At 40.8% G+C, this 24,831-nt stretch overlaps 1 protein-coding gene across 10 annotated transcripts in view; it reads left to right on the top strand.

The window, feature by feature from the left end:
- ELAVL4 (ELAV like RNA binding protein 4) overlaps positions 1-22,731 on the top strand; it is a 100,341-nt gene extending 77,610 nt beyond the window's left edge. For 9 of the 10 annotated variants that reach the window (XM_032118198.1, XM_032118204.1, XM_032118202.1 and 6 more), the window contains exons 3-7: positions 2,743-2,846; positions 12,877-13,030; positions 13,412-13,637; positions 15,016-15,054; positions 19,251-22,731. In XM_032118198.1, coding sequence (XP_031974089.1) covers positions 2,743-2,846; positions 12,877-13,030; positions 13,412-13,637; positions 15,016-15,054; positions 19,251-19,578 — 851 coding nt within the window. In that variant the 3' untranslated portion in view covers positions 19,579-22,731. The remainder of the gene's footprint in view (positions 1-2,742; positions 2,847-12,876; positions 13,031-13,411; positions 13,638-15,015; positions 15,055-19,250) is intronic. The other variant, XM_032118200.1, reaches the window with a different exon arrangement.
- The last annotated feature ends 2,100 nt before the right edge of the window (positions 22,732-24,831 follow it).

Below are 24,831 nucleotides of genomic sequence, written 5' to 3' on the forward strand. Positions count from 1 at the left end.
AGGGTATTCATTGAATTAACAAATTCCATGCTCAGAATTGAATATTCAGCCTTTTTTGGTGAGAATATAGTACTGCTAATACAGCAATCAGTGGGATATGAATTTATAACCAATAGCTTCTGACTAACAGGCCTGCAGTCCTGTTACAAGTTTTGTATATTTCTTGATGTTCAGGAGTATATACACTAACAAGAAGAAATAGTGTTTCTGCAGACCTGTTATTTGAAAGAAAAATGGTATGACAGTGTAATAGTTTTCATTAAGCCAGGTCCTGAATGCAGACAAGACCAGCCTTATTTGTGTTGGAGAAAATATATTTATCCATTGCCAGTTGGTAGTGAGAATGAGAGATGATGATATCTAAATAACTTGAATGTTACTGGGGAGCTCAAAAAAAAGGTTTTGTGTAATTGTGATCTCATTCTTTTCTTGTATTGCCATTTATTTCCCTTCCCTGCTGCTAGTGCTGTCTGTGGGTTTGCTGTCTGTGGTCTCTCTTGTGCAAGTACTTCCAGAAGTAAGAATTTTTCTATGGGAGATTGTTGAAAAACAGTGTATACATTGTAGAGGTTGGTCAGTCCATGTGTCTTGAGAATAGCAGTGGCTGGACATGGAAGCCCAGGGTCAGATGTTTGGACATAAATCCCAAGGCCTCACGTCAGCTGCTCCTGCTCTCCGTGTACCTCTGAAGTCCAGAGGTGATTAAGAGGGAAAAGAATGGATACAAACACAGGTTATCCAAGCTCTGATCCTTGAGTTGTCTTCCCCCTATAAAAAGAGGCATGTTTTCTAGAGAATGGCTTTCCTCTCCCTAGGATTGTTTAGGATTAAATGTATTAAAGACTTGATATGTTCAGAGGCACAGGGATTGGGGCTGTATAAAATACCTCAGGTAGGCAAGCAGAGGAAGGCATGGCAGGGAAAGTATCTTTACAGTATTTCTGCTCCAGGCTTTGTGCTCAGCCAGACTTCAGGTCTTTCTTGGTTTATGTCATGTAACTTAGGTAAGAATATTTTTGAGATTAATTCAGCTCTCCAGGAAGACAGAGTATGTTTTTACACTTTTTTTCTGAAGTTAAATTGATGGGATGGAATTGCTCCCTGGCTGTATTGTATGTTAAAACAGTAATTTCTTATCCTTGCGCCTGCATGTGGGCATTTCAGGCATGAACTGCAGTGTTTCCATGGATTTTTAAAGTCTTCCATTGCATAGTTAGCAGCTTTTAGGGCTTTGATCTGAATTCATAAGGCAGAAGCATTCCCTGTATTTGTGTTACAGCAAACGCTGTATTTTTGGTGGTGTCTGACTTTGAGAAACACACAGATGCTTTTTTGTAGTCCAGGAGACAAAGAAACAAAGCTTTGTGCTGGGAGGCAGGATCTGTGCCTCCAGGGGACATCAAGGCACTTGGTGTGCAGCTGCCTTCCCAACCTCCCCTTCCTCCTGGTGAGCAGGAGCTGGGTCGCTGCTTGCTGCTCCTGTGGCTAGAAACCTCCACAAATGCTGTTCCTCTCCTTGGGAGGGATTTTCACATGTTTCCTTTCTCACTGCCTGTGAGCAGGAGCATTTTGATCCTCTGCATATCAGCGCCAAGGGACAGGGGTTTTTTTGGCTTGCTGTGCTCCAGATACACGGAAGGGTGTTTGAGAGGGAGTGTGGTTGGAATACAGGGCGGTTCACCTGCCTGCTTGGGCTCGCTGATTCTTGAAATGTCGTTATCTCTGTGGGTTTCTAAGATCATGTGCCTTAACGCAAGAAAAAAAAAAAAGCTGTGTTTTCTAAACATGCAAAATAAGTTCAGTAGGATGCTCGAAGGAAGGGATCTGGAAGCGACTGTCTGTCACGTTGCATTAATAGAATTGGTGCTGCAAAGCTGCTACTTGGGAATTGGGAAGAGATCCCTGTGGAGTGGGTTCTCAAACCCTCTGCAGCCCCACAGCCCTGTGAGTGTCCATGATCCTGTGGTGCCAACAGCATGGCCTGGCCTCTCCAGCCCCGTGTCATTTATCCCAATTATAAACTGTGTCTCTTTCTGCTGCAAACACATGCACGGATCTCGCTGGTGAAACAGAAGCTGTTGAAGTGCTTTTGGCTGCTGAAGTGGACTCCTGCCATCCCGTGCACAGCAGCAGTTGTTGCACTGTTTGGGTTTGCTGTCATCTCAACTGCTCGGAGGGGAGTTTTAATGTGGTCCCATGCCCAGCTGCAATTTGGGCTGTCCCTTCTCCTCCTATTTACTGGCTGCTCACGGAGCAGTAAAACGAGATGTAAAGGTGGCTTTCTGTTCCTCAGCTCCTCCAAGGTTAGTGTAAAAACGCAGTTTCCTAATTCTGTGGTTTAAATACTTCAAAACTTGCTTTTAAACAGTAGCAAAATCGTAAGTGTGTGTTAAGAGGTGGCCTCATTACTGGCAGGTCAGCCAGTTATATTTATTAGGAGCTCAGCACAAAACTGTTACACAATTCTGTTGCTGTCAAGCCTCATACATGCTTTTCAGTAAACTCCTGGGGAAGGCAGGGTGAGGGGTTGCTGCTGCTTCTTACAGAAGGATCTTCAGAGCAGCAATTTAAAGTTATGATGGCTCTCCCTGTATTAAGGAGATAAAGAAATGGTGAAGAACAGCATGGATGCTGAAAGGGAAAGCAGGGATGAAACGAAAATTGTGCTCCCGCTCTTGGAAGTTGTGTTCCTGTGCCGAAAAATACTGAGTCCTTTTTTCTTTATGTCTTGTGTTTCAACAGGGCAGAGTTTAGGGTATGGATTCGTTAACTACATTGATCCAAAGGATGCAGAGAAAGCCATTAACACTTTAAATGGACTCAGACTCCAGACCAAAACCATAAAGGTAAGACAATATAAAAATGCCTTTTGCTCAATTCAGGAAGGGGAGAAAGTAGTCGAAACTGTTTCTGGCAATTTCATCACTGTTTTATTTTCCATTGTAAGGGGGTTAACGAGCTCCTCCTTGGAACAAAGAGCAGACATGCAGAAGATGAAATCTCTCTTCTCTGAAATTGCTGCTATTGTTAAAGGGAGGGGAAAGTAACAGGAAGCTCCTTAAAGCATGACGGTGAGGCTTAAATGTAGAATAAAACAGCCAGAGTGATACCATTATCCATAAACAAGTGAAGTACGTGATGGTGTATTCACAAGTTACATGTTTCCTTATGTTTTAATGGGAAATACTTTGACACAGAGTTCATTTAGTGACACTCCTGTCATTATCAGGTGTTGCAAGCATGTTTCTCACAAGTTAGAATATGTCATTCTGAAAAATAATTTTTTTCTCAATTTCCACATCCTTAATTTGATTTATTCTTTTAAAAGCTGGAGGCTTCCCACTGAAGTCTCTTATTTCATTGTTGTAATAGACCATTAGTTATTCAATGACCTTCTTTAGTGGTCTCACAAGAAAAGCAAGCTTCTACACTGTCACAGTTTCTGCTGCATGGCTGATAAAGCTGTTCTGAAACAGCTTACAGAAGATTTCCACATCCCAAATTCTGACCAATAATACAGCTTAAGGGATGTGAATCAAAAAATTGAAGGGGAACAAACAGCAGATCAGATTCAAATTATCTGAAACTGCTTTGATCATGTTTTGAATACTGGCTTTTGATTTGCACCATTTTCTTAATTTTTCTTCTGTAGTTAAATTTGTATTTCAAAGCTGAAAATGTTAAGAATATAAAAATAGAATTTTTACTGTAGTGAGTACCGGTATAAGTAATGTCAGTGATGTTGTAACTTGCAAATGAGATATAGTGTAATGTGGTCAATACTGTAGTTTTGACATTCTTGCTAAAGATTGTGGTTTGGACAAAATGGTCTACCCTGAAGCAAAAATATTTGTTGGATTCTGGTGTATTTCTCAGGATTGTTTCGGGCAAGTTTTTCCCCCGATCTGTTTGATCAGTGAGGAGCACAAGTGCTGAGCTGAGGGTTATGAAAGTGATGGAGTTGCTGCATGGATTACATATAAAAGGCTGCTTCCAAACCTGCCTTAGACCATCCAGATTCCATCCCACAGATATGTATGTGGGCCATACATCAAAATCCTCACAGCATGGTTTTGTAGAGTTAATGGAAACACTTAGAGGAAATATGGAAGGCAAGGCAGCAAAATCTACCATCTTATCAACTGCTGCAGGTGGAAATGCAGGCTTGGACTCAGCAGTTTCCACTTACAGTGAAAAGTTGCTCTCCAAATTGCTTTTAAAGGCACATTATCTAGGAGAAAAATATTTTGAAAATACTTATTAAAAACTTAGTAGAACTTGAAAAATCTAGATCAGTTTTTCATACAGCACATGTATATTTTGAACATTATTCAGCCGTAGCAAAGTACTGCATTTCTTGTCCCTAAGTACCTCTGTTGCTTTGCCTCTGTTCTTTTTTGTGAACCAGAGCAATGCTATTGCATTAATAATATTTCAAGGTTACAGGAAACTTGTGCTATGAAAGACCTCCAGAAACTGCAACCCACATCAATTATTATACGTTTCTCACATGCAAAATTAAACCATTATGCCTTTCTTTATCAGCTGTAGTAAGACTTTTTTTTTGCATGAAACTTCCCATGCAAAATCTTTGTGGAATGTTTTTTAATTTGGTATAAGTTTTAGAAATTCATTGATTTGTTTGGTTTGAGGTTTTCATGTTTATTAATAACTCGTGGAGTTGCATAGAAAAAAAGGACATTTTGGGGAGAGTTCTTGAAAGCTGTTACTATATCATAATAAGCAAAGAGATTGAGCTAATCTACATGCACAGGAGATGCATAAGTTCAGGAGGAAGCATAGGGTTTTTTCTTTTTTAAATAAAACTTGAGTTTATGCAGTTGCCTAAAACCAACCTAAGGGAGTCTTCTATCCCAGTACCCAAAATTTTGGCCACAGGGACATCTAATCAGCAGTTTCCAACCCAATTTTGCATTGCAGAATTGCATGCAATTACCTCACCTTTGCCCCCTTGGTTTTTTTCTAGTTTTAATTGTGCGTTACTTCTGGAAATCTTGATAAATTAGGTCTGCTTCCCTGGTGCTGTGCAGTGGGGGGTGGAGGTTTCCCAGTGTTCACACTGAGAGGGTAAATCAGGTGTGTTTAGAGCTGCCAGTGGCATTTGTGTTGCTGGAGAAGATCCCTGGTGTCCAAGGGGTTTGGAGGTGATGAGGAACCATACTCGGCACTGCTGAACCTCCTCGCTTGCCAGTTTCCCCCACGTGCCACTTTGCAGCATCTCACTTCATTCTTTGTAAGGTTGAAGTATTTAAACTTGTGGAATTACTATATTTAATTATCAGACTCGACTACTTTAGCTACAGATGCCCTTTACACTTACTAAAAATGTGCTCTCTCAAGAGAACATCTAGAAAGGAATTCGGTGGCATATAGTTTTGTAGGCTAAAAAATATTTAATGGAATAACATTGAGCTGGAAGAGTACTGAACAGTACTTTGTTCTGTTTTCTTCATGAATGTGGCTGAGATTTTTGCCCCAGAATGAATTTGTAAATATCCTATTGATGGATGGGCTGAACCTTGGCCTCTGCTTATGTATGTCGGTACAGCCCTGCAGGTAGAATTTCTCTGGCTGCCTTTTGGAAGCTGTTTTGGTGGAAAGAAAGTTAAAATGAATAATCTGTGAAAGCCCTCTTACAGTGGCAAATTACTTATGCTTTGCCAAGGTCACTGTGGTCCTGCTGGCTATGTCCCATCTGTGTTGTGGGCTCTGCTGTTCTTGCACCTAGACTGAACATGAGGTGGCTCTGGGGAGTTGTATTTGCACTCATTTTTTGACTGCACAAGGCTTAATTCCTGGTTAAAAATAATATATATATTTTATGCATGTGGCCCCAAATGCTGTCCTTTTCACTTCTGTAATATTTTTGTGGCAGCTTAATGTTCTCTCTCTCCTGATGCCTTGCAAAACAGCCATGCAGTCGCAGGAGGAAGTGGCTTTATAGCAGGATCAGCAGAACAGCCAGGCACAGTCAGCTCTGATGTGTGGACTAAAATAACTGAAGAAATGGTTTTTTTATTCTGTCATTGTTATGATAAATAATCCCTTTTCACTCTAGCAGCTAAAATACTTATGTGCATTTTATTTAAGTCAATGATGCCCTTTCAAGTCAAAGTTGAGAGGTGACAATTTACAGAATATGTGTTTGGGAAAAGCATTGGAGGGAGTGTTGTGTTTGGTGGTAATAGGTTATACACATTTTGTTCCTATTCAACTGATCATAGTGCATATTTTATTTATGCCATTTCATAGCAGCATCATCTTCTTGTGAGGGAGAAAAGCTTCACTTTATTTTTACAGCTAAAGCTTGACATAATTCTGCAAAACAGTTTAGAATGAGGGAAGAGACTGTGTGTGTTGAAATAAGTATATATTCCAGAAATTGAATCTATTTTTAGAAATTAAATTTACCCATCCATAAAAGCTTATGAAAGGTCACTGCTGCTGTTGAAGATTGCCTGGCAATTCAGTTGCATCAAATATCAGAAGGAAAATGAGATGTGTGATGCATGGGGTACAGATTGTTTAAACTGCTGCTTTGCCCTGAAAAAAGGACGCCACCTGAAAGGATGCGAAGGAAGTGTTTTACAATTTACTTGGGGATTCAGGTGACCTGGCTTCATTAGAACAAGAGCAGAACAGTTTTGAAAGAAAGCTTGAAATCTAAAAAGAGCCAGTGACCCCCTGAAGTGCAGTCTTGTGCACCCCTCTCTTCCTTTTTCTCTGTTGCCTGAGAAATAGGTTTGCTTCTTCCTTCACTCACAGGAGCAGGTACACGCTGTGACACTGCTGGAGCAAAGGGAGATGTCTCCAGTGAGGGGAGAAGGAATCTAGGTTCTCTGAGCCCTTGATAACCCCCAGTTTTTAAATCCATCAAATCTATCAGATGATAAAATACCAAATGGATAGGATGGTTCCTCTGTGCTCAGAGGCTTTTTCTAGTTATTTTAATTTTCAGTTAAATTGATTAAATAGCATGAAATTCTGTATTTCTGCTTTACTCTCCTGTTTCGATCAATAGGTCTGGATGGTCCTAGTTTAAATACAGCAGATAAGGCTGTGGGAGAAAGTAATCCTGCTTTTTCTGAAAATAAAGTAGTAATGTTACTGCTGAAAGATCTTCCTATTTATCTTGGTTTCTCTGGCATTTTTCAAAATGCCAGCTATTTCCACAAAACTCAGCCTCTAAATCTGTCTGTGCTAATTCTTGTAATTGTCCACAAAACTACAAACCATCCTGTCACTGTAGGGTAACCAAATAACAGCAGCCTCAGTCTTCTCCGTCCTACAAAGTCATTTGTCAAAAAGATTGCCTTCCAGCCGTGCTCGGTGGAGGAGGTGGCGCAGGAGGCGCAGGGCAGGAGGAGGAATTGCAGCAGGGAGTGGTGGGGAAGAGACCTGCATCTCCTGCTCCCCATCCCAAACTGCTTGGGAGGCGTGGGGGGAGTTCAGCACGGTTTGGGTTGCAGCCGGGAAGCGCTGGATTGCTGACAGTGCTGGTAGCAGAGCTCGGGTGTTGGGTGCCCTTGGTGCAGTGCTCAGCCAAAAACCTGGCGTTTTCCAACAGTGTTCTTCCATAGTCTCCCCAGGGCCACTGAGCCTGCTGGACACTGCCTGTAGCCTCCTGTCCTGGGGAAGAAATGGGATGTTGAGTGAGGCTGGGTGGTAAGGAGAAGGGTGTACAGAGAGATCAGGGCAAGGCACAGGAGGAGCTTGGATGCTCTGCAAGGAAGATTTGGAAGGTTGGGGTGTTGGAAGATACTGGGAGTAGCTGAATATGTTGGACTGCAGCAAGGAGGGATTTGAATTTTTGAGTGTCTTGTATGCCCCTTTTTTCCTTTTCTTGAAAATTCACATTACCAGGTACAAGGTGCAGATTTGGGATGTAGCTGTTTTATAGCTCCTTTGGAAATTGAGGTGACTGCTTGTTCTCTTTTATGGTAGCTCACAGTCAGAGAAGGGTCATCTGCTCTGGCTGCTGCTCCCCAAGACAAAGCCTTGGACGAGAAACTTTAAAGGTGCCACAGACGTGGAAAGCCTCAACTAAGTGTGCTCCTGTTGTGCTCTTTAGGACCCTCTGTCAGTGTAACCCTTTTGACTTTGTAGTGCTTGTTAACAAACCCTCCTGCACCCTTTGTGCCTGCAGTGATGCTGCTGCTCAGCAGACCTTTCAGTGCTGCATTTGAAGGTTCAGCTTTGGTTCTGCTGCTTTCAGCAGGCACCAGAATGTCTTTGCCTCTTAATTTCTTGCATCTTCTCTTAATCGCAATTTCTCTTTTTACTGCTTCAGTTTTGCCAGTGAGTCCTTTTCATTCTATGGAGCCAGAGCAATTATTTCTCTTAGCCTTGCTCTTGATACAGCCAAGAGTGTTTCTAGGTTATTATCTATGGGTGTCTTTCCTGAAATGATGGGATAGACCATTGTACCTGCAATTATAATTAATCTCTGTAAAATGGCATCGAATCGCTCAACAGTAAAGTGCATTGTCACTCCCCTCCATCCCCCAGCCAAGGGCTTAGGGAAGAGAAAGGACAAAGCAGTGCAAGCATCAGATATGAAAGTATTCCAGATCCTGATCTTCAGCCTCTGGACCAGAGGGCTTTTGTGTTCGCTTGTTGTGACAAAGCATGCAGCTTTCACAGGAGGGTGTCTCAAATCTGGTTTTGCAGAAAATGAGGGCACAGATGAGGGTCTGGAAGTGGCTGTGGGGAAACGTCTCTTTCTGCCATAGCCTGTTCACTGGTGCTAAGCAGATTTTACTTCTAGTTCTGGATGTGCCTTAAACAAGTGATACTGTGCTTATTTACATGTGTGAGGCTTTTGAGCAGTTGTGTTAAAGCACTTCCAGTCTGACTAGTGGCATAAGGGGCAGCAAGTGAGGGAAGGGTTGTCCCCATTTTAAACTGTATTTCAGGCAGAAAAAAGCCAAGTGACTGACCCCAAAGATCATACAAGAAATCCTGTATCTCAGAGAATGTCAAGCAAAGACAAAGCAAAGTCTCTGTATTAAGGTCACCAAGAAGTCTGGTGTTTTTTGAATGTCACACAAACCTTTTGAAAGCTGCCCAGGGAGTCACTTAACACTGACTGCACCTTAGCTGCTTGTGATTGGAGACATGTCCCAGGGACTTCAGGTGCTGTGGGTGGGTGGCTTGGTGGTTCTTGGGTGCCTGTGCTGCCATGCAGTGCACCCTGGTTCAAGGCTCCTGGGTGGTTTCCCATTCTCCAGGTGAGGAGCAGGAGATGCAGAGCAAGGTGACACATCTCAGAGAAGGTTGGTATCTGCAAGATGAGTTGCTTGGTTGTTGCTTAGATGTGTCCAGGGCAGGATGGCTCTGCTGGCAGAGCACATCATTCCAGGAAAGGATGGTGCAGTTTCTCTTATGAAAAGACTGGAGTTAAATTTTACAAGGAGGCTTCTAGAAACGGACTTGATGTTTGAGAAGTCCAGGATTAGTACAGGAGCTGAAGGTTTCTCTCCCAGGGAGCAGCAGCAAAGTGGTTAAGTGTCAGTGTTCAAATGGCTGCTGTTCCTTGTACCGTAAGACAAACGGGATGCGTTCATGCCTCTGGGTGCCTTTGCTGTGGGCTCTGGCTTGGAAAGGCCAGACTGCTTCAATTTATGTTCTGAAGAGTCTCGAGGTTAGAAATTCTTCAGAAAGTTTTCTATATGGGAAAACACGTAGGAAATCAATAGGGAAGATAATTACTTGAACTTGGAGATATTTTCTGTGCACCTGAAAAAAATGTGCTTTGCCATGGAAGATATGAAATGCTGAACTTCTTCTGATGCTGCAGTGGTGTTGGGAGAGAGTGGTGCAGCCTCTGGAGATGGCTGTTTATTATGAAGAGAAGCCCTTATACAGACTAATGTTCAATGTCAGATGAGAAATGTCCTATTAAATGTTTTTCAGTTAGTATATATGTATTTATAGAAACTAACATCTGAGGCCAGCAAGCCATAAAATGAATTGTGTAATATTTTATTATCTTCCTTGCAAATTCGACTGCAGAACTCCTAAATGATCTTATGCAGTGAAATCCAAAACCATGGTTTGACCTTCAGCTGTTGTACAAGTGGACAAACATTTTAATGCTGAGAAATGCCTGGGTCAAACAGTAGTTTGATGTTCTCCAGCTCATTATTTGAATTCTTTGTGGTGGCTAGGATTCCATACTTTTTTCTTTTTCAATGCTCTGTTTCATTACAGGGTGCTAACACTGCCGTGAGCAAAGGAATGGGAAAAAAAAATCATTTTTAAGTGTGAATATAAAGAATTAATGCCACGTCCTCACCCAGCACTTCACGGTTTGCAGTGATAAAATGGGAGCTGGTTTTTGCTCCCATTTTAACTTGCACAGCATAAGGAGCTTCTGGTGTGATGGAGGGTCAGGGTGGGCGATCTCTTCCTTTGATAGCTCGCACGCAGGAAAACATCCCGTCCTCAGCACTAACTGAATAATAGCTTGAAAGCAGGATGGCACACTCTAACCGATCGATTTGTCATTGGCTGACCTCGGAGGGAAGATGAAAAAGATTCAAAAGCAGATAAATAATTGACATTACTAGCCTTGAGTCCATTCAGCTCTGCAACCTTTTCTCCTTGATATTAAAGACGGCTGAGTTGCTTTTGACAGCTTCTTTCTTTGGCTCAGGCTCCCCTGCAGCCTGAATGTTTGATTGCGGGAGGAAATAAAAACTAGACCTGAGCAGCAATAGGTGTTCACATGTGCTGCGAGTGGAGGGTTGGGAGCATGAGCAGCCTCTCCTTCCTCTGCCTGCTTGCAGGGCCCACGAGAGCAGAGAGCCTTCTGTAAGTAGAACTGTGTGTGTGTGTGTATATATATATATATATATGTATGTAAAATGTCAGGCACTCATTGCTCTGGGAAGTAGTGTTTTTTGCATATCCCAATACTTTTCATCCTCCCTGTAACGTGGCATTTGGTTAACGAATGTGCCGGAGTGAGAAACCCAAAGGAAACTCCTGGCTGTTTTCCCAGGAACTTTATTCATTTTGCTTCTCTCAGTTTTGAGGAACAGGTAAGATCCCTACCCTCATTCCAGAGAGTCTCCTAAGTATTTTTTTAAACTGTTATTCCTAAAGTATGTTAAACTGTAGGTGCCTGAATTCTTACAGTACCCTCTCAAGGTAAGGCATTTGCAGAGTGGGGAGGGAAGAGTCTGCTTTTCCAAATGCCTCAGCACCAAACCAAGCTGTAGGTGAAAGCACTGTGTGATTATCCCTGGTGTCCCCTCGGGCCTGGATTGAGCTTTGTTATGTAAAAGCCAAGCGGTGCCATCCATGTGTGTTCTGGCCCTGGATCCATCGGAGGGGTGTTCAGGACCAGCAGGGAAGTGATGGAAATGCTGCACCCCATCAGGAGGTCGTGGGCTGTGGCACAGAATGATTTCTACCCCAATATCCCTCTTCCTTTCAGCACCCGAAGATTTCTCTGCTCCCCACGTCTGCTTGAGCCTTTGTACTGTGTGCCTGAGCTTGCCTCCATTGATGCAAATGTTTTATCTAACCTCTATTTCATATTTCTTTCCCTGAATTTTCCACCTCCTCTCTCCAGCCTTCTCTGTAAATGTTAGATTTAAAAGGTTATGGACAAACACATAAGTTATAAAGAAATTGCCAAAAACCTTAAAATCTAGAATCTTTAGAGTTTGTCTGCTATTATGCAGAGAAGATTGTGGAAGCAAATATTAGTCATTAACATAATTTTCTGTGTTGAGTCAACATCTATTTTTAGGTGTGGAGCGCATAAAGACAACTCTTTGACACATAAAGCGCATAGACATCCATTTGACATCATCTGTGTTCAGTCTGAGACTCGGGAAGAGGGAAAGACAGTTGCTGAATGTATTGCATTCGTGATGGGAACCCCCCCACTTCCTTCCTAGACACATTTTAAGACATAATGCAGGAGAGTACTGATCTGTTTATATTGAAATAAATCAAAATGAAGCGCAGAATATTCAGCTTGGCTTCCAGTGCTTTTTCAGATGTACTGCAAAGTAATTCATGATCTGTGCTGAATATTTGTCATTAGGCTTCATCCAGGAAGTGTTTTTATGATGTTAAATGTGTATCCTAAATGTATATATTATTTTAAAAGTGCAGAAGGCTTTTTATGCACCTATTACAATTATAAATCTGATTCATAGGTAGAAGAGCAGTTAAGAGGATTGAATTAGTAATTTTCCAACAGCACACATGCAGTGCCACAGCTAGATTTTCTTGTTTGCTTGGTCATAATATTTTATGGTCTGATTCTGGGCTTTATAATGCAAGGGAACTTCTCGTGATAAATTGCAGATCCGACAATGAGTGTCAGTATACAGCTCCCTGAGCAGATGTTCATTTAGTCTAATTTCACCAGTACTTTACTGTTCATCCAGAACAGATCTTGCCAGCTCAGGATGCAAACACAAAGAGAGAGAGCACAAAAGATCACTCCGCAAATAACCTGCTCTGTTTCAGACACTCGGGAGGGGGAAAAGAAAAACATGCAGGAGCTTGGGAGTGCAAGGTTGGCTACAGCAAATCATCCACACACCCACACCCATGGGGGCAAATTTACAGCGCCATGTGTGGGAAGTTGCACGTTAATCTACCTCTGAACAATAGTTATTTTATGACTGCACTTCAAGAACCCTTGTGTCTGTTTTAAGGTCTCTGTAGCTCTTCCTTTGTTCTTCCAGCCTTTCCTGGCTCTGCTGGTTTTGCAGAACAGGTCCTGTCTGAACTGCGGGGCGATGTCTTGTGGAAGAACAGAACATTATCTGTCCAAAATGCCGAGGGTGGCTCTAGCTCACTAACACTGCTTTCCTTTTCTCTCCGTAGGTGTCATATGCCCGTCCAAGTTCAGCATCCATCCGGGATGCAAACTTGTATGTCAGCGGCCTTCCCAAAACCATGACCCAGAAAGAATTAGAGCAGTTATTCTCACAATATGGGCGCATCATCACCTCACGGATTCTGGTTGATCAAGTCACAGGTTAAAAGAAAACTTTTCTTGATAATGTGCATGTTTCTCTGGAAATGGCAAAACTGCAAATGTCTGCAGCTGGGGTTTTTTGACTTTTACTGTAAAATGCCATACCTGGTTCCTTTTAAAAGTAACTGGAGGTATACCTGCTGCCTCTTTAATGAGGGAATATTAAAATACAGAATGTGATTTACTTAAAATCATTGTTAAATACAGTAGGGGCTGATTTTGGAGATGTCAGGTTGGGAAGAGGATTTTTCTTTACAGGACTTTACTTAATTTGCAAACCACCTATTGTGTGAAGTCAAACCTAACATTCAGCTCATGCTCATCACATAGATGAGGCTGTTCCTACGAATATTCATCTCTTCACATGTTTTTACTTCCCAGGGGTTTCTCGAGGTGTGGGATTTATCCGTTTTGATAAGAGAATAGAGGCAGAAGAAGCCATAAAGGGACTAAATGGCCAGAAGCCTAGTGGTGCTACAGAACCAATTACTGTGAAGTTTGCCAATAATCCCAGCCAGAAAACAAGCCAGGCACTCCTTTCACAGCTGTATCAGTCTCCCAACAGACGCTACCCTGGACCACTTCACCACCAGGCTCAGAGATTCAGGTAATTACCTGGAAAAGAACTGAAGTTCCACCAGCAATGACAATGTGGGGCAGGTGCTGTGCAGGAAAATATGCTTTAGTTGCGTAGGCTGACCTGATTTTCTTTGTAAAATTAAATATTCTTTCCTGGAGAATGAGGAGGAAAATCTGCTGACAGCAGTAGTCATGTTGTATTTACTAAAACAGCTGAAGTACTGTACAATCAGATCTCATGAAGGCTGAAAAAGGGAGGACAGAATAGAGTTAGACTGATAATCAAATGAGCAGTGACTATCCTGTTCTTTCTCTCTTTTTGGGTAATGCTTTTATTTTCTGCTATATTACTACAGTTTTGATGCAGCTTAGACTTTGATGTTAATGACAGTGGATTGGTAGCAGGAAAAAAGCTGAGTCTGTCCCAGTCAGCAGGAGTATCATTAAATTTATTAGCCTGAGCTATCTGCTCTTAGTATAAAGAGCCCTTGTATTAGGCTTTGGTGTGAGTCTTCAGATGCTTTTGGGGATGTTTTATGCTTTGCATTCTGAATGTACTGTTTCCATCTGATGCATAAGGCAGAGTTAGCAATATGTGATGTTCCTATTACTTTTATACTTAATAGTTCTCAAGGAACCCAGCTTTCAAATAAAAAAGTGTGCCTTCAAGAAAGAAAACTTGGACATATTTGCATAACTGCGTTGCACGCTGGCTTTAGAGAATTATTCAAAAGTAATTTTAGTTTGTCAGTGATGAAAAGTGCTAATGAATTAAAGATCATAAAAAGTCAGTCATTGGATACATTAAACTTACACTTGTTTTTGTGTCTTTGGCACGCAGCTGTGTCCATTGAGGTTATCACTGAATCATTCCATGGATAGAAGGACTTTATTGTGGTGCCATGGAAAGCAGATGATTATATTCTGCAAAATTTGGTGGTCAGTTTAGATTGACATATCATGAAGGATTAATACTAAATACATGTAATAAAATGGGGAGAATGTATTGTGTTAAAGCAGATAGTCAAGAATTCTTCCCGTTCCAGCAGTTTTGGACTTGACATTTTATTTCTGAGTTAACGGTGAATATCAGGTGAGCAGCTGAATTACAAAAAACAAGTTGAATTATAAACAAAAAGTCAAATCCTAAGTGGATATTTTTTAAAACCAAACTCTGGAGGTTAAGACTGTAGACAAGTTTAAAAAAGGCTTTTAAATGCTCTGGTGGAAATTTAAGCACAACCTCAGACTTAACAAAGCAGGCTGGGAGTTGTTAGGCTCCTTAGATGTGTGGGAAACTTGTTGAACGTTTCTTCTTTGAAAATGGAACACTATTAATAATAGTTCCATTGAGCGATCTTGCCATCTGTGAGACATTAACCCAAAGACCCTCCTTCTCTTTTCAGGCTGGACAATTTGCTTAATATGGCCTATGGCGTAAAGAGGTAATTAGAATTCCACAGATTGCCAGATGTCCGTGTTGGCACAGATTGGTGCTACAATTTTTTTTTTTTTTTAATTCACTAACTTTATTTTTTTTATTCCTTCTTTTCTTCCACCAGCATGTCAAATTCTTTTTAAGTTTGGACTTCAGTTGGTTTTGTTACTTTAAAGGCCTCACGCACAAGTTCTGTGGGGTTTTTCAACCTTTTTTTATTTACAGGTGGGCTTCTCAAATGGTTTAGGTGCCACAGCTACAAGCATTCAAATTACAGTTGCTCTGCTAAGTGGTGCTTTTTCCAGAATCAAAACTATTAACTTGATTTTTTTTTTTTTAACAAATCTCTCATGTGATAGTGGAAAATTTAAGTCAAAATCAGAATTAGGCTGCTGTTATCTAAATCTGTTCCTCCCACATCTGGCATTGTAAGTTTGACTTGAAAATACAGCTGTGTGCACCTCAATCAGCCCGAAGTTTCTTTTGTTACAGGTTTAATACTTTGAATTTTTTTTCAGTCCTTGAAATTAATTTTTTTGTTTGTTTAAAATAACTGTGTGTTTGTATGTGCACGTATGTGTGAAAGCTCAGCTGATTTGTCAACATTTCTGCTGTTCCATGAGTATGTTTGATCTGATAGCTAAAATGAGATGTGTTGTTAGTGTTTCTTTTAATGGCAACATCAGTATAAGCGACCCTTGCAGCAAAACAAAGGTGTTGTCTTATTCCTGGTGTTACCCTAAGATGTCCAAATTAAGATGAGAAAGTACTACTTAATCTTCTGAAATGGTCTACTCACCACAAGTGAAAATTATTTGAGCTTTTTCTTTTTGAAGCTCATCCTCTAAAAAGGTATGGTAAGTATCTCTTTACACTAGCTAGTAGCGAGACAGTAATGTGGGGTTTAACTCCTAGGTAATTCAGTACAGATCTGAAATCTTAAGAGTACTCACAAGAGCAATAGTCAGAACTCTTCCCAGAAGCACCAGTGCTGGTGCAATGGGCACATTGGTTTTGTCGGAATATCCTTAGTGGTGGTGGGAATATGGTGAGTCAGAACCCCCTGCCTGATTTTATCACACAGCCCTTCTCTGTTCTCCCACCTTTTTTGTTCCTTGAAAGCTTGTCAGAAACATGGAAAAATTCCTGGTCGAGTGTCTGTCACGTGCAAGTCAATGTCAGAAGGATGGGTTTGTTCTGGGAGGTTTCCCTGGGTTTTTGCTGCTGCTTCCCTGGAATTGGATTGGTGTGTGGTGCAGGATAGGCTGAGTCTGAACAGAGGGAAAGAGCAATTTCCTGCCTTTATAGGTTATACATCTGCTTTCTCAATATTGTCTGCAGTGTTACTGTAAGAACACAGCAGTGTTTACAGTTATTTTGCAGGCATCTTAAATTAGTTCTTATCTCCTCTCAGCAAACCTTGGCAGTTGTACCTGCACTAGCAAATCCTGAATTTATAGGCACAAGGTCACAAAAAATACCGCACTGATAATTTCTGAAGCTGCTTCTGAAACATGAGATTGGCTCTCCCTGTGCTAACTGTGTGGTACTGATGGAAAATGAGACATGCTGATGTGGAGAAAGGTTATATTGAGGCTAGTTTCAGTTTTGCTAGTAGCAAAGCTCCTTATGCGATAGGCGATCTTGTATTTGTGTCAATACGCTTGCACCAGTTTTGTGCGTGTTTTGTTGGATTTACAGCAGCTGCTGTGCTCATGGCACATAAATAGTTGAAAGCTGCAGAGCTCCTAAAGGTTTCCAGGGAAAAGCTGCTCTCCAGTGAACTGTAGGAAACTTTAACCCTTTACATTGGTGCAGCATTTCTTTAAAATGCAAAGCCTGATAATGCATTGTGACATGCACAGCTTTGCATGGTGCAGGTTTTACAGCATCCTGACTTAGAGTGTGGTGTATCCCTTATTGTTGTATTTCACATTACATTTAAGCATTCCAGAAAAGCAGTGTTTGCTGCCTTATACCTGTTACTGGCACAGTTGGCACTGGCCAGCAATGGGCTTGAAGTCCCATCTTCCAGATTTCAAAATGAGCTGAAGCTGTTGGCTTGTACAAGCCCTGGCTGTGCCTTATTTCCAATCCTTACTTCTACCTGTGGTGGAAGGAGCAGTAGAAATCGGCTGTGGCCAGCCTTTCTGTGCTGTAGTGTTGTGATAATGTCACTGGTTTCACTGTGCGGGAGAAAAACTAAAATATGTTGAGATGGGGATTTGCAAAAGTGAAGTTGAGTTGGAAAATTGCCACGTATTTTTAATAAACTGTCTGCAAACCTTCCTGAGGATCTGATGCTGTGAGCATTTGTGAACTGCTCATTTACAGTGTAGCTACACCCCGGTGATGATCCTCAGCTTAAGATATATATTCCAAGTGTCTTCTTTTTCCCTGAATATACATAAAAAGTGCCATCAGGCATCAACAGAACAGTGAGCAACCATCAAGTGTGCAGTTTCCTTTATGGTTATTTAATATACACTGCATAATATTGTGCGGATTGCTAAATGTGTGTGGAAATTATTAGGAGTGTAAGAAGTTTTGAAGAGCACAAGAGCTCACTCAGCACCAGAGTCCCTCCCTCTGCTCCCTCAATCATCGCTCAGAAAATCCTGAGGAATTATTCTGTTCTGGTATTAAAACTCATCATATTGAAGGTACACGTGAAACTGGATTTTTAAGACATTTCCTCTGTGCAGTTGTTATTTTAAAACATATCCCAAAGTGTAGCTTCAGAAGGCATGTCAATTTTTTTCCACACTGATGAAAGGAAAATTATGTTGATCCTGAGGGCTGATACTGCTTAACATCTTCATTAATAACCTGAGTCATGGGCTGTGCTGTGCCCTCCTTGCATTAGCGGGTGACAGTAAATTGGTGAGGAGCAGGGGCTGTTGCTGCTGCTGGCCATGGCTGCCACTGGGGAGACCTTGGAAAGCTGCAGGAACACACTGAAATTCGGGAAAGGCAAATGTGGAGTTTAGCCCCTGACTGCTGCCTTCAGCTGCCTACAAGGGGCTTCAGAAAGAAGGTGAAGCTGAGCTTTTTGCAGAGGTCAAATGCGAGAGGACAAGAGTCAGCAGGGACAGGCTGCAGCAGGGGAAAGTCGACTTGAGGATAAGGGAAACTCATTCACAGTGAGGATGGAGCCCTGGAGCAGAGGCTGCAGGAGCAGAGTTCCTGTCCTTGGAGATTTCCTAAGCTTCCCCTCTGCAGGGTCATGAGCAGCAGATCTCATTTGAGAAGTTTGTCTTGCTTGGAGCAGGAGGCTGATCAGATGATCTCCACAGATCCTGCCCAGCCTTTTTTATCTCTCGATGGTTCTGTGTTCGTAAACACCTGGCTTTATCTGCTCTCTTTGGATGTTCGAGGTAAAGTCCCAAAGGACAACGAGGGAGAAATGTTAGGGTGCTCTATTGAAATCTGGGAGTTAGTCCCTTTCTGAAGAACCTAAAGCCTGTCATGGAAATGACGCCTCACAGTATGAAGGTATCAGTTGACATGCTCGTTAATTGTATTTATGTTCTACTTACTCTGCAATTGCTTCATAAATTTTCTTTGATATGTGGCTGGCTATAGGACTTTTTATTACCTGGATTTTTTTTCCCCAGCGTATGTCAATTAAGGACCATGTTAGGAGAAATAAAATCTACCACTTAGAGCCATCTCTCTAATAGTATTTTTAGCTGAAGAAGCTACTGTTATAGCTGAATTCTGACAAAGGCATTTCTTATTAAACTTTAAAATAGGTCTTGAAGTTTGCTTGGGTTTTTTCACTGCAGACTAGTAGGAGATGAAGGATTAGATCTCCGTTGTCCTGAAACTTATTTCCGTGCTGGGAATAAGGGGCAAATTTCTACAGGCCCTTTTTACATGAGCTGTTGTTTATCACAGCATGTGCAGGCCCTCCCTGACTCAGATTGTCCTCAAGCATTTCTTTCCTGAGGGCTTTGTACACGTCTGAGCAGGGCTTATACTTGGAGGAAGATGCATTTATGCCCAGATTTGGCAATTTTATTTAGTACAGCTCCCCTCCACTTGGGTAGGAGTTAGAGAGCAAGGGTGGCTCTGTGGTCCTCTTCCAGGGACAGGATCCAGAACCTTCAGTACCACTGGCTTATTTAATTTAAATTCTTGGATCCCTATAGCTCGTGCCAAGAGATTTATTTAGAATAGACCCCTCTTTTTGCTCGGTAGGTTTTCTCCGATCACAATTGATGGTATGACGAGCCTTGTGGGAATGAATATCCCTGGTCACACCGGGACTGGATGGTGCATCTTCGTCTACAACTTGTCTCCCGACTCGGATGAGAGCGTGCTGTGGCAGTTGTTTGGTCCCTTTGGAGCGGTCAATAATGTCAAGGTGATCCGTGATTTCAACACCAACAAGTGCAAGGGATTTGGCTTTGTCACCATGACCAACTACGACGAAGCTGCCATGGCGATTGCCAGCCTTAATGGATACCGTTTAGGAGACAGAGTATTGCAAGTTTCCTTTAAAACCAATAAAACCCACAAATCCTGAATTTCATATCCTTACTTACTAAAATATATATATATAAATATATATACGAACAAAACAAAACAAAAAAAAAACTCTTCAAGGCTTATATTCAACCATGGACTTTATAAGCCAGTGTTGCCTAAGTATTAAAACATTGGATATCCTGTGAGGAACAGGAAAGGATTTTATAATGCTTAGAAAAAAAAAAAACCTTTGATGCATTGAATGTTCTTTCATAGCTGTCGTTGTTGAATATAATATACATAGATAACAATGTGCAGGGATTTTTACCCGGCCAGCTAGTTTTACTACCTTCCTTGAAGGTGGGTCTTTTTAAGATGACCATTCACTCATTTGAAAAAATAATAAAACAAAAAACAATTTTTACGAACTAATGGGATTAAAAGCGAGAAAAAAAAATTTTTGTTTTCTTTTCTGTTTTTTCAAAACATTGATTGAATCAGATTGGTAAACCCCCCACACAAATTAAAGAGGAACAATAAAAATTGCAAAAAGAAGAACATAATTTTGCAACTTTTTTTATTTTTCCTTTTTTCTTTTGTATCATGTGAACTAAACAGTCTTCTGTTAGGGAATGGGGTAACGGGGGATACCTGATGACATAACAATTTAAATAACATTAACAATGTTGCCAAAGAGGTGGTCTCTTTGCTGAAAATGGGTTTCAAGAAAAATCTATTTTTATAAAATATAAAGAATTTTTACAAGAGAATCTGGATTTGAGAAAAAATATTTTGACTGGCTAATTTAGGGGAAATTGACAACTTTGTCATGTTCATACTGCACTGGTAACTTTTTAGAGATCAAGATGTGTGTTTTAAACTGGATTAGTAGATTGTTTTTTGAAGGATGGGCTACAAACAGATGATCTTCGTATCTTTTCATAGCATGTAATAAAAATATTAAATACAGTACGGGAGAGTGTTCTTCCCAGGCACGCAGTTACCCACAGTCAAAACCCAAAAGCAAGGAGATGAGTTGCAAGACGGTTTTTCTTTAAGTCATCAGTATGGGATATCAGCAGAACAAAAGTTAAAAAAATTAATTTTTTGATCAAAAACTTCCTTGGTTTGAGCAGTAGGTGCTACAAAATTATTTACATATCTTAGTATCATAGTTAAATGTAATGTGTTTAGAAAAAAATACATTTGCTTTAAATTTGTTAAGAATTTTCAAATTCACTTTATAGCCCAAGCTAATATAATTGGGCTGTGTTGGCACATTTGGAACACTGTTTATGTTGCTTGAAACACTTATTTATTTAATTGCCGATGTGATGCATATGGCCAAAATCAAATATAGCTAGTTTGGCTAGTCTACTTATTTGTTTACTTAAACTATGGGAAGAAGCATATTATTGTGTCATTTTGTTGTGTGTGTATGTGTATATATAATATAAATATATATATATATAAAGTTATTTTTTCTTTTGGTTAATTTATTATAAGTTGTAACACTTTGCTAGTTTTGTTTGTATATGTCTTAAAATGTTTTCTTATGATACTTAAGTGACAGAGGTATCAAGGTAACTTGTGTAGAAATATTGTTTGATATATTGTCATGTTTGTTGTGAATATTTTTTCTTACTGCACAGTAGAAAAGAAAACAACTGGGTCTTTATTTTAATGTAATTCAGATTGGGGAAAACAGAGCTAAGGGAACAAAATGACTGAGGGGGTGCTCTCCCATGTCCAGTGCACTGATCATTTTAGTATGTTTGTGCTTTGTACGGTTATATATTTAAAACAAAAAAGGGTCATGCTCTTCCCTGAGTACTAGAAACAGTTACTCGCTATGCATAATCTAGTTGATAGTTAAATTTGCTATTGCTTTTCTTGTCTTGTTATATAAAATCTTTTCAATACAAGTTTAGTCTTAATGGTAATAAAACGTTATGGTTATTTATAACTTGTGCTTATTTTGTGCATTTTTTCCATGCTATACCCACTAACTGCATGTAGACTAAGTATTGTTTTTTCACACTGAAGAGGCAAACTTTTGTAGTAGACAAATAACTAAAAGCAAAGGCTGCATCATAATTTTATCAGTTTTTTACTTTAACAATGTTAGATTTTAGTTTAAAGGAACACTCATTCAATGTTCAGGGAAACCTTTATACATCATCTGCTATGAATGAGCGCAGTTTGCTGGGAAAGTTTTGATGCATTTGCTAAGCATTAGTGGGGAAGGCATGTCAGAATCTTTTCTCTACGATGTGTTTTACTATCTGAATAATAATAATAATTTAAAAAATCTTTCTTAGGACCAGGCAGTTGTATACTTTAGTTATAATGAATGACTTCATGTTAACCTTGCTAGTTTAGATCATTTCTGAGGGAAAGTATTGTAAATGTTTTTTTCATAACCTTGTTGTGTTTGAATTATTTGTACTTTAATTGTCCAGACAATAAATGAAAGTGTGTAGAATGGCTATGGACTTTCCACCTTTTTAAGTGTGTTCAGATGTTTTAGTATTCCCAGCTGCACCTCAGCCGAGGTAGAGGTTTAGTCTCTGATTCCAGAAGCAAGGTCTTCAAGAGAGAAACGTTCTAGTCAAACCAGATTGAGCATATTCATGATTTGTTTTTCCTTCCGAAGGCCAGAAAGAATCGGCCATTTAATTTAAGATGTTGAACACCAAATACCAAACTGTAACTTTCATTTATTTGAATGTGGAAGATGCTGAAGGGTTTCTACTATATACAGTATTTTTACACAATGAAAATATTAACTCAGTCAATATCAACACTTTAAAACATAGTGAGCAAATTTCAGTGATAATAACAGTTTTTAAGCCATCATTTAGTTTGACTTTTCTATGAATATGCTATGAATGTCATGCAATATGAAACAGTGTACATATTGTCTGATGTACAACAGTATATATGATCACATTCCAAATTTGATTCTTTTCACCATGTGTTATAACTAGAGTTGATACTTCTTTCAGTTGACTTGTTTGAATCTCATTAATACAAATATTCACTTCATGTTTATGTTCTGTAACATTCACTAATTGAGAATATGTACCTTGTAAAACTGCAGCATTGAATTTCGTAACTGAGATTAGGAAACTCTATCAGAGGGCTGGATGGACTGTGTGGTTCTTCAGCTCCTTCACCTATTAATAAACTCGTGTTTTTGTGAGATTAAGTTACCATGTTGGTTATAATAATTAATTTCAAGCCACAGAATGAGTTTGTTCTTAAATTTACAGCTTGCTTAATTCATCCTTAAATCCACCTCACCATGCTGTAGTAAAAAGCAGAAGTGGTTAATTTGGTCTGGTTAAAGACTTGGCTCTGAAAAACACCATCCTTCCATCTACCTGTATATGTATATGCACATATATTGATTATATACATATATACATACACTTTACAACATTCACCAGCCCATTAAAAAAAAATGCACTCTCCATTTAAGAAAGTGGTATTTTATAACCAGCCCTATTTACTGTGGTTCTGTCTGCTTTATAGCAATTGATAGGGTTGTCACCTAATTTTTCTGCAGTCCTTTCTTCAGAAACTAGTGAGACAAAATCACTGTATGGTCTGGATGTTCTTAAAACAGAATGCCACTGGCATTGGGGCCAGTTGTGATTCAGATTATCTCCCACTTTGAGGCTGGCTTGTTGTATCTGTTTCTTCATTCAGTAGCTTGGTGAGCTCCTGTGAGCTGAATCACACCAGTAACATGAGAGAAAGGGCTCTGCCAGCTTTCAGGACGTGGGATGCAAAGTTCAGTCCCCCTTTTTGAGAGTATCACAAATGGGAGCAGGATAAAAGCAGTCACAGACAGGTGATCCTATGCTGATCCTATGGGAGTGTTTTCAGAAAGTTTTACTGAAACACAGTTTCTGCCCAGCTGGGATCAGAACCACATTTCACTTACACACATTCAAAGTAATCAAGGTTTATATTTCCTTCTTGAAAGGGTAATCACTCTTTCTGCAATTAGTGAGCCTGCTGCATAAATGGAAAGTCACCTGGGGGAGGGTGTTTCAAGTGCATTCACTTTGTGTTCCACTTCAGCTTACCTTGGACACAGAGCTGGGCTTGGAATGCAGGGAGAGGGGAGTGTGTGTTGGGAAGTGATGGCTGGCAGATCCAAGGGAGTAATGAGCTACCCTTAAATTCATACTGGGGCCATTCAGCTTTCCTGGTGACCCTGAACTTGTAGCAGCCAAACGCACACGTACTCTAGTGCTCCTCATTTCCAGTGGGAAGGGTGGGTAGGGGGGTCTGGATGCACTGCAGCAGGTAGAGGCTGCGGCCTGGGTGCTTGAATCAGCCTCAGGCCAACTGAGGGGAGGGGCACACCCTGAGCTGTCCCAGGGAGGTCTTTCTCCATCACCAGAAGCCAGGCAAGGCTGTTACCTTGCGCATCTCACTTACATGGCTACAGAAAGGTGAGGTAAAGCCAGGTCAGAGTGTGGTAACAGCAAAGATTTGCTCCCTGCCCTGAAGATCTTGCAGACTGAGCTCCATGCACAGAAGTAATTCATTGTGCATACAGAGCAAAATGAAAGGAGATCAAATCCAGCATAACTTCACGAAAGCTCTGACATCTCAGACTAATACAATATCTCTCTTCTAAAAATAACTGACTTCTTAAACCCAGGAGATGGGATGGAGGCAATCCAGCTGAGCCTCAGTAACTCACAAGGGGACAAATCACCTGGATACAAACAGGGACTGCTGCTGGAGGGAAACACAAGGCACCAACCAGATACGGACACAAATCCTGTGGGATGCTGCACCTGGGCGTTGGTGCAGTGCAGCCCCTGTCCCCATGCACAGGACAGTGCTTTCATCCCAGGTGCATTGGGGGTATCTTCAGCAGCCAGGGGAGTGGTGGTGCTGGTGCAAGAGGCACTTCAGAGGCCTCTCCCAGAAACACTGTTTGCCACTGGTGTGCTCGAGAAATTCCAGTGGGATCACGTGCAGCATGGCACCAGGGTGAGCGGGAGACACGGAGCTCTGTAAAGAGTCACCAAGCTTGAATTGTTTCTACCTCCTATAAACACAAAACCTGTGTTTCAAAAAGCCTGTTCCTGTAAATCTTCCAGAGCTGAGCATTAGAATGGGCTGTAGGAAGAGGAGTGCCCAAAAGGAGGGGTCATACAAAAGCACCCTGATTTAACTCCCCCACAGTTAAGAAATCAGACTGGTTCTTCCAGTTTAGCAATTTTCTGAAATGCTCTTTCTACTGACAGTAGAAATAACTGGGAAGATGGATACACACACAACA

This window comes from Corvus moneduloides, chromosome 9 (assembly GCF_009650955.1).
Source record: "Corvus moneduloides isolate bCorMon1 chromosome 9, bCorMon1.pri, whole genome shotgun sequence".
Classification (NCBI taxonomy): domain Eukaryota; kingdom Metazoa; phylum Chordata; class Aves; order Passeriformes; family Corvidae; genus Corvus; species Corvus moneduloides.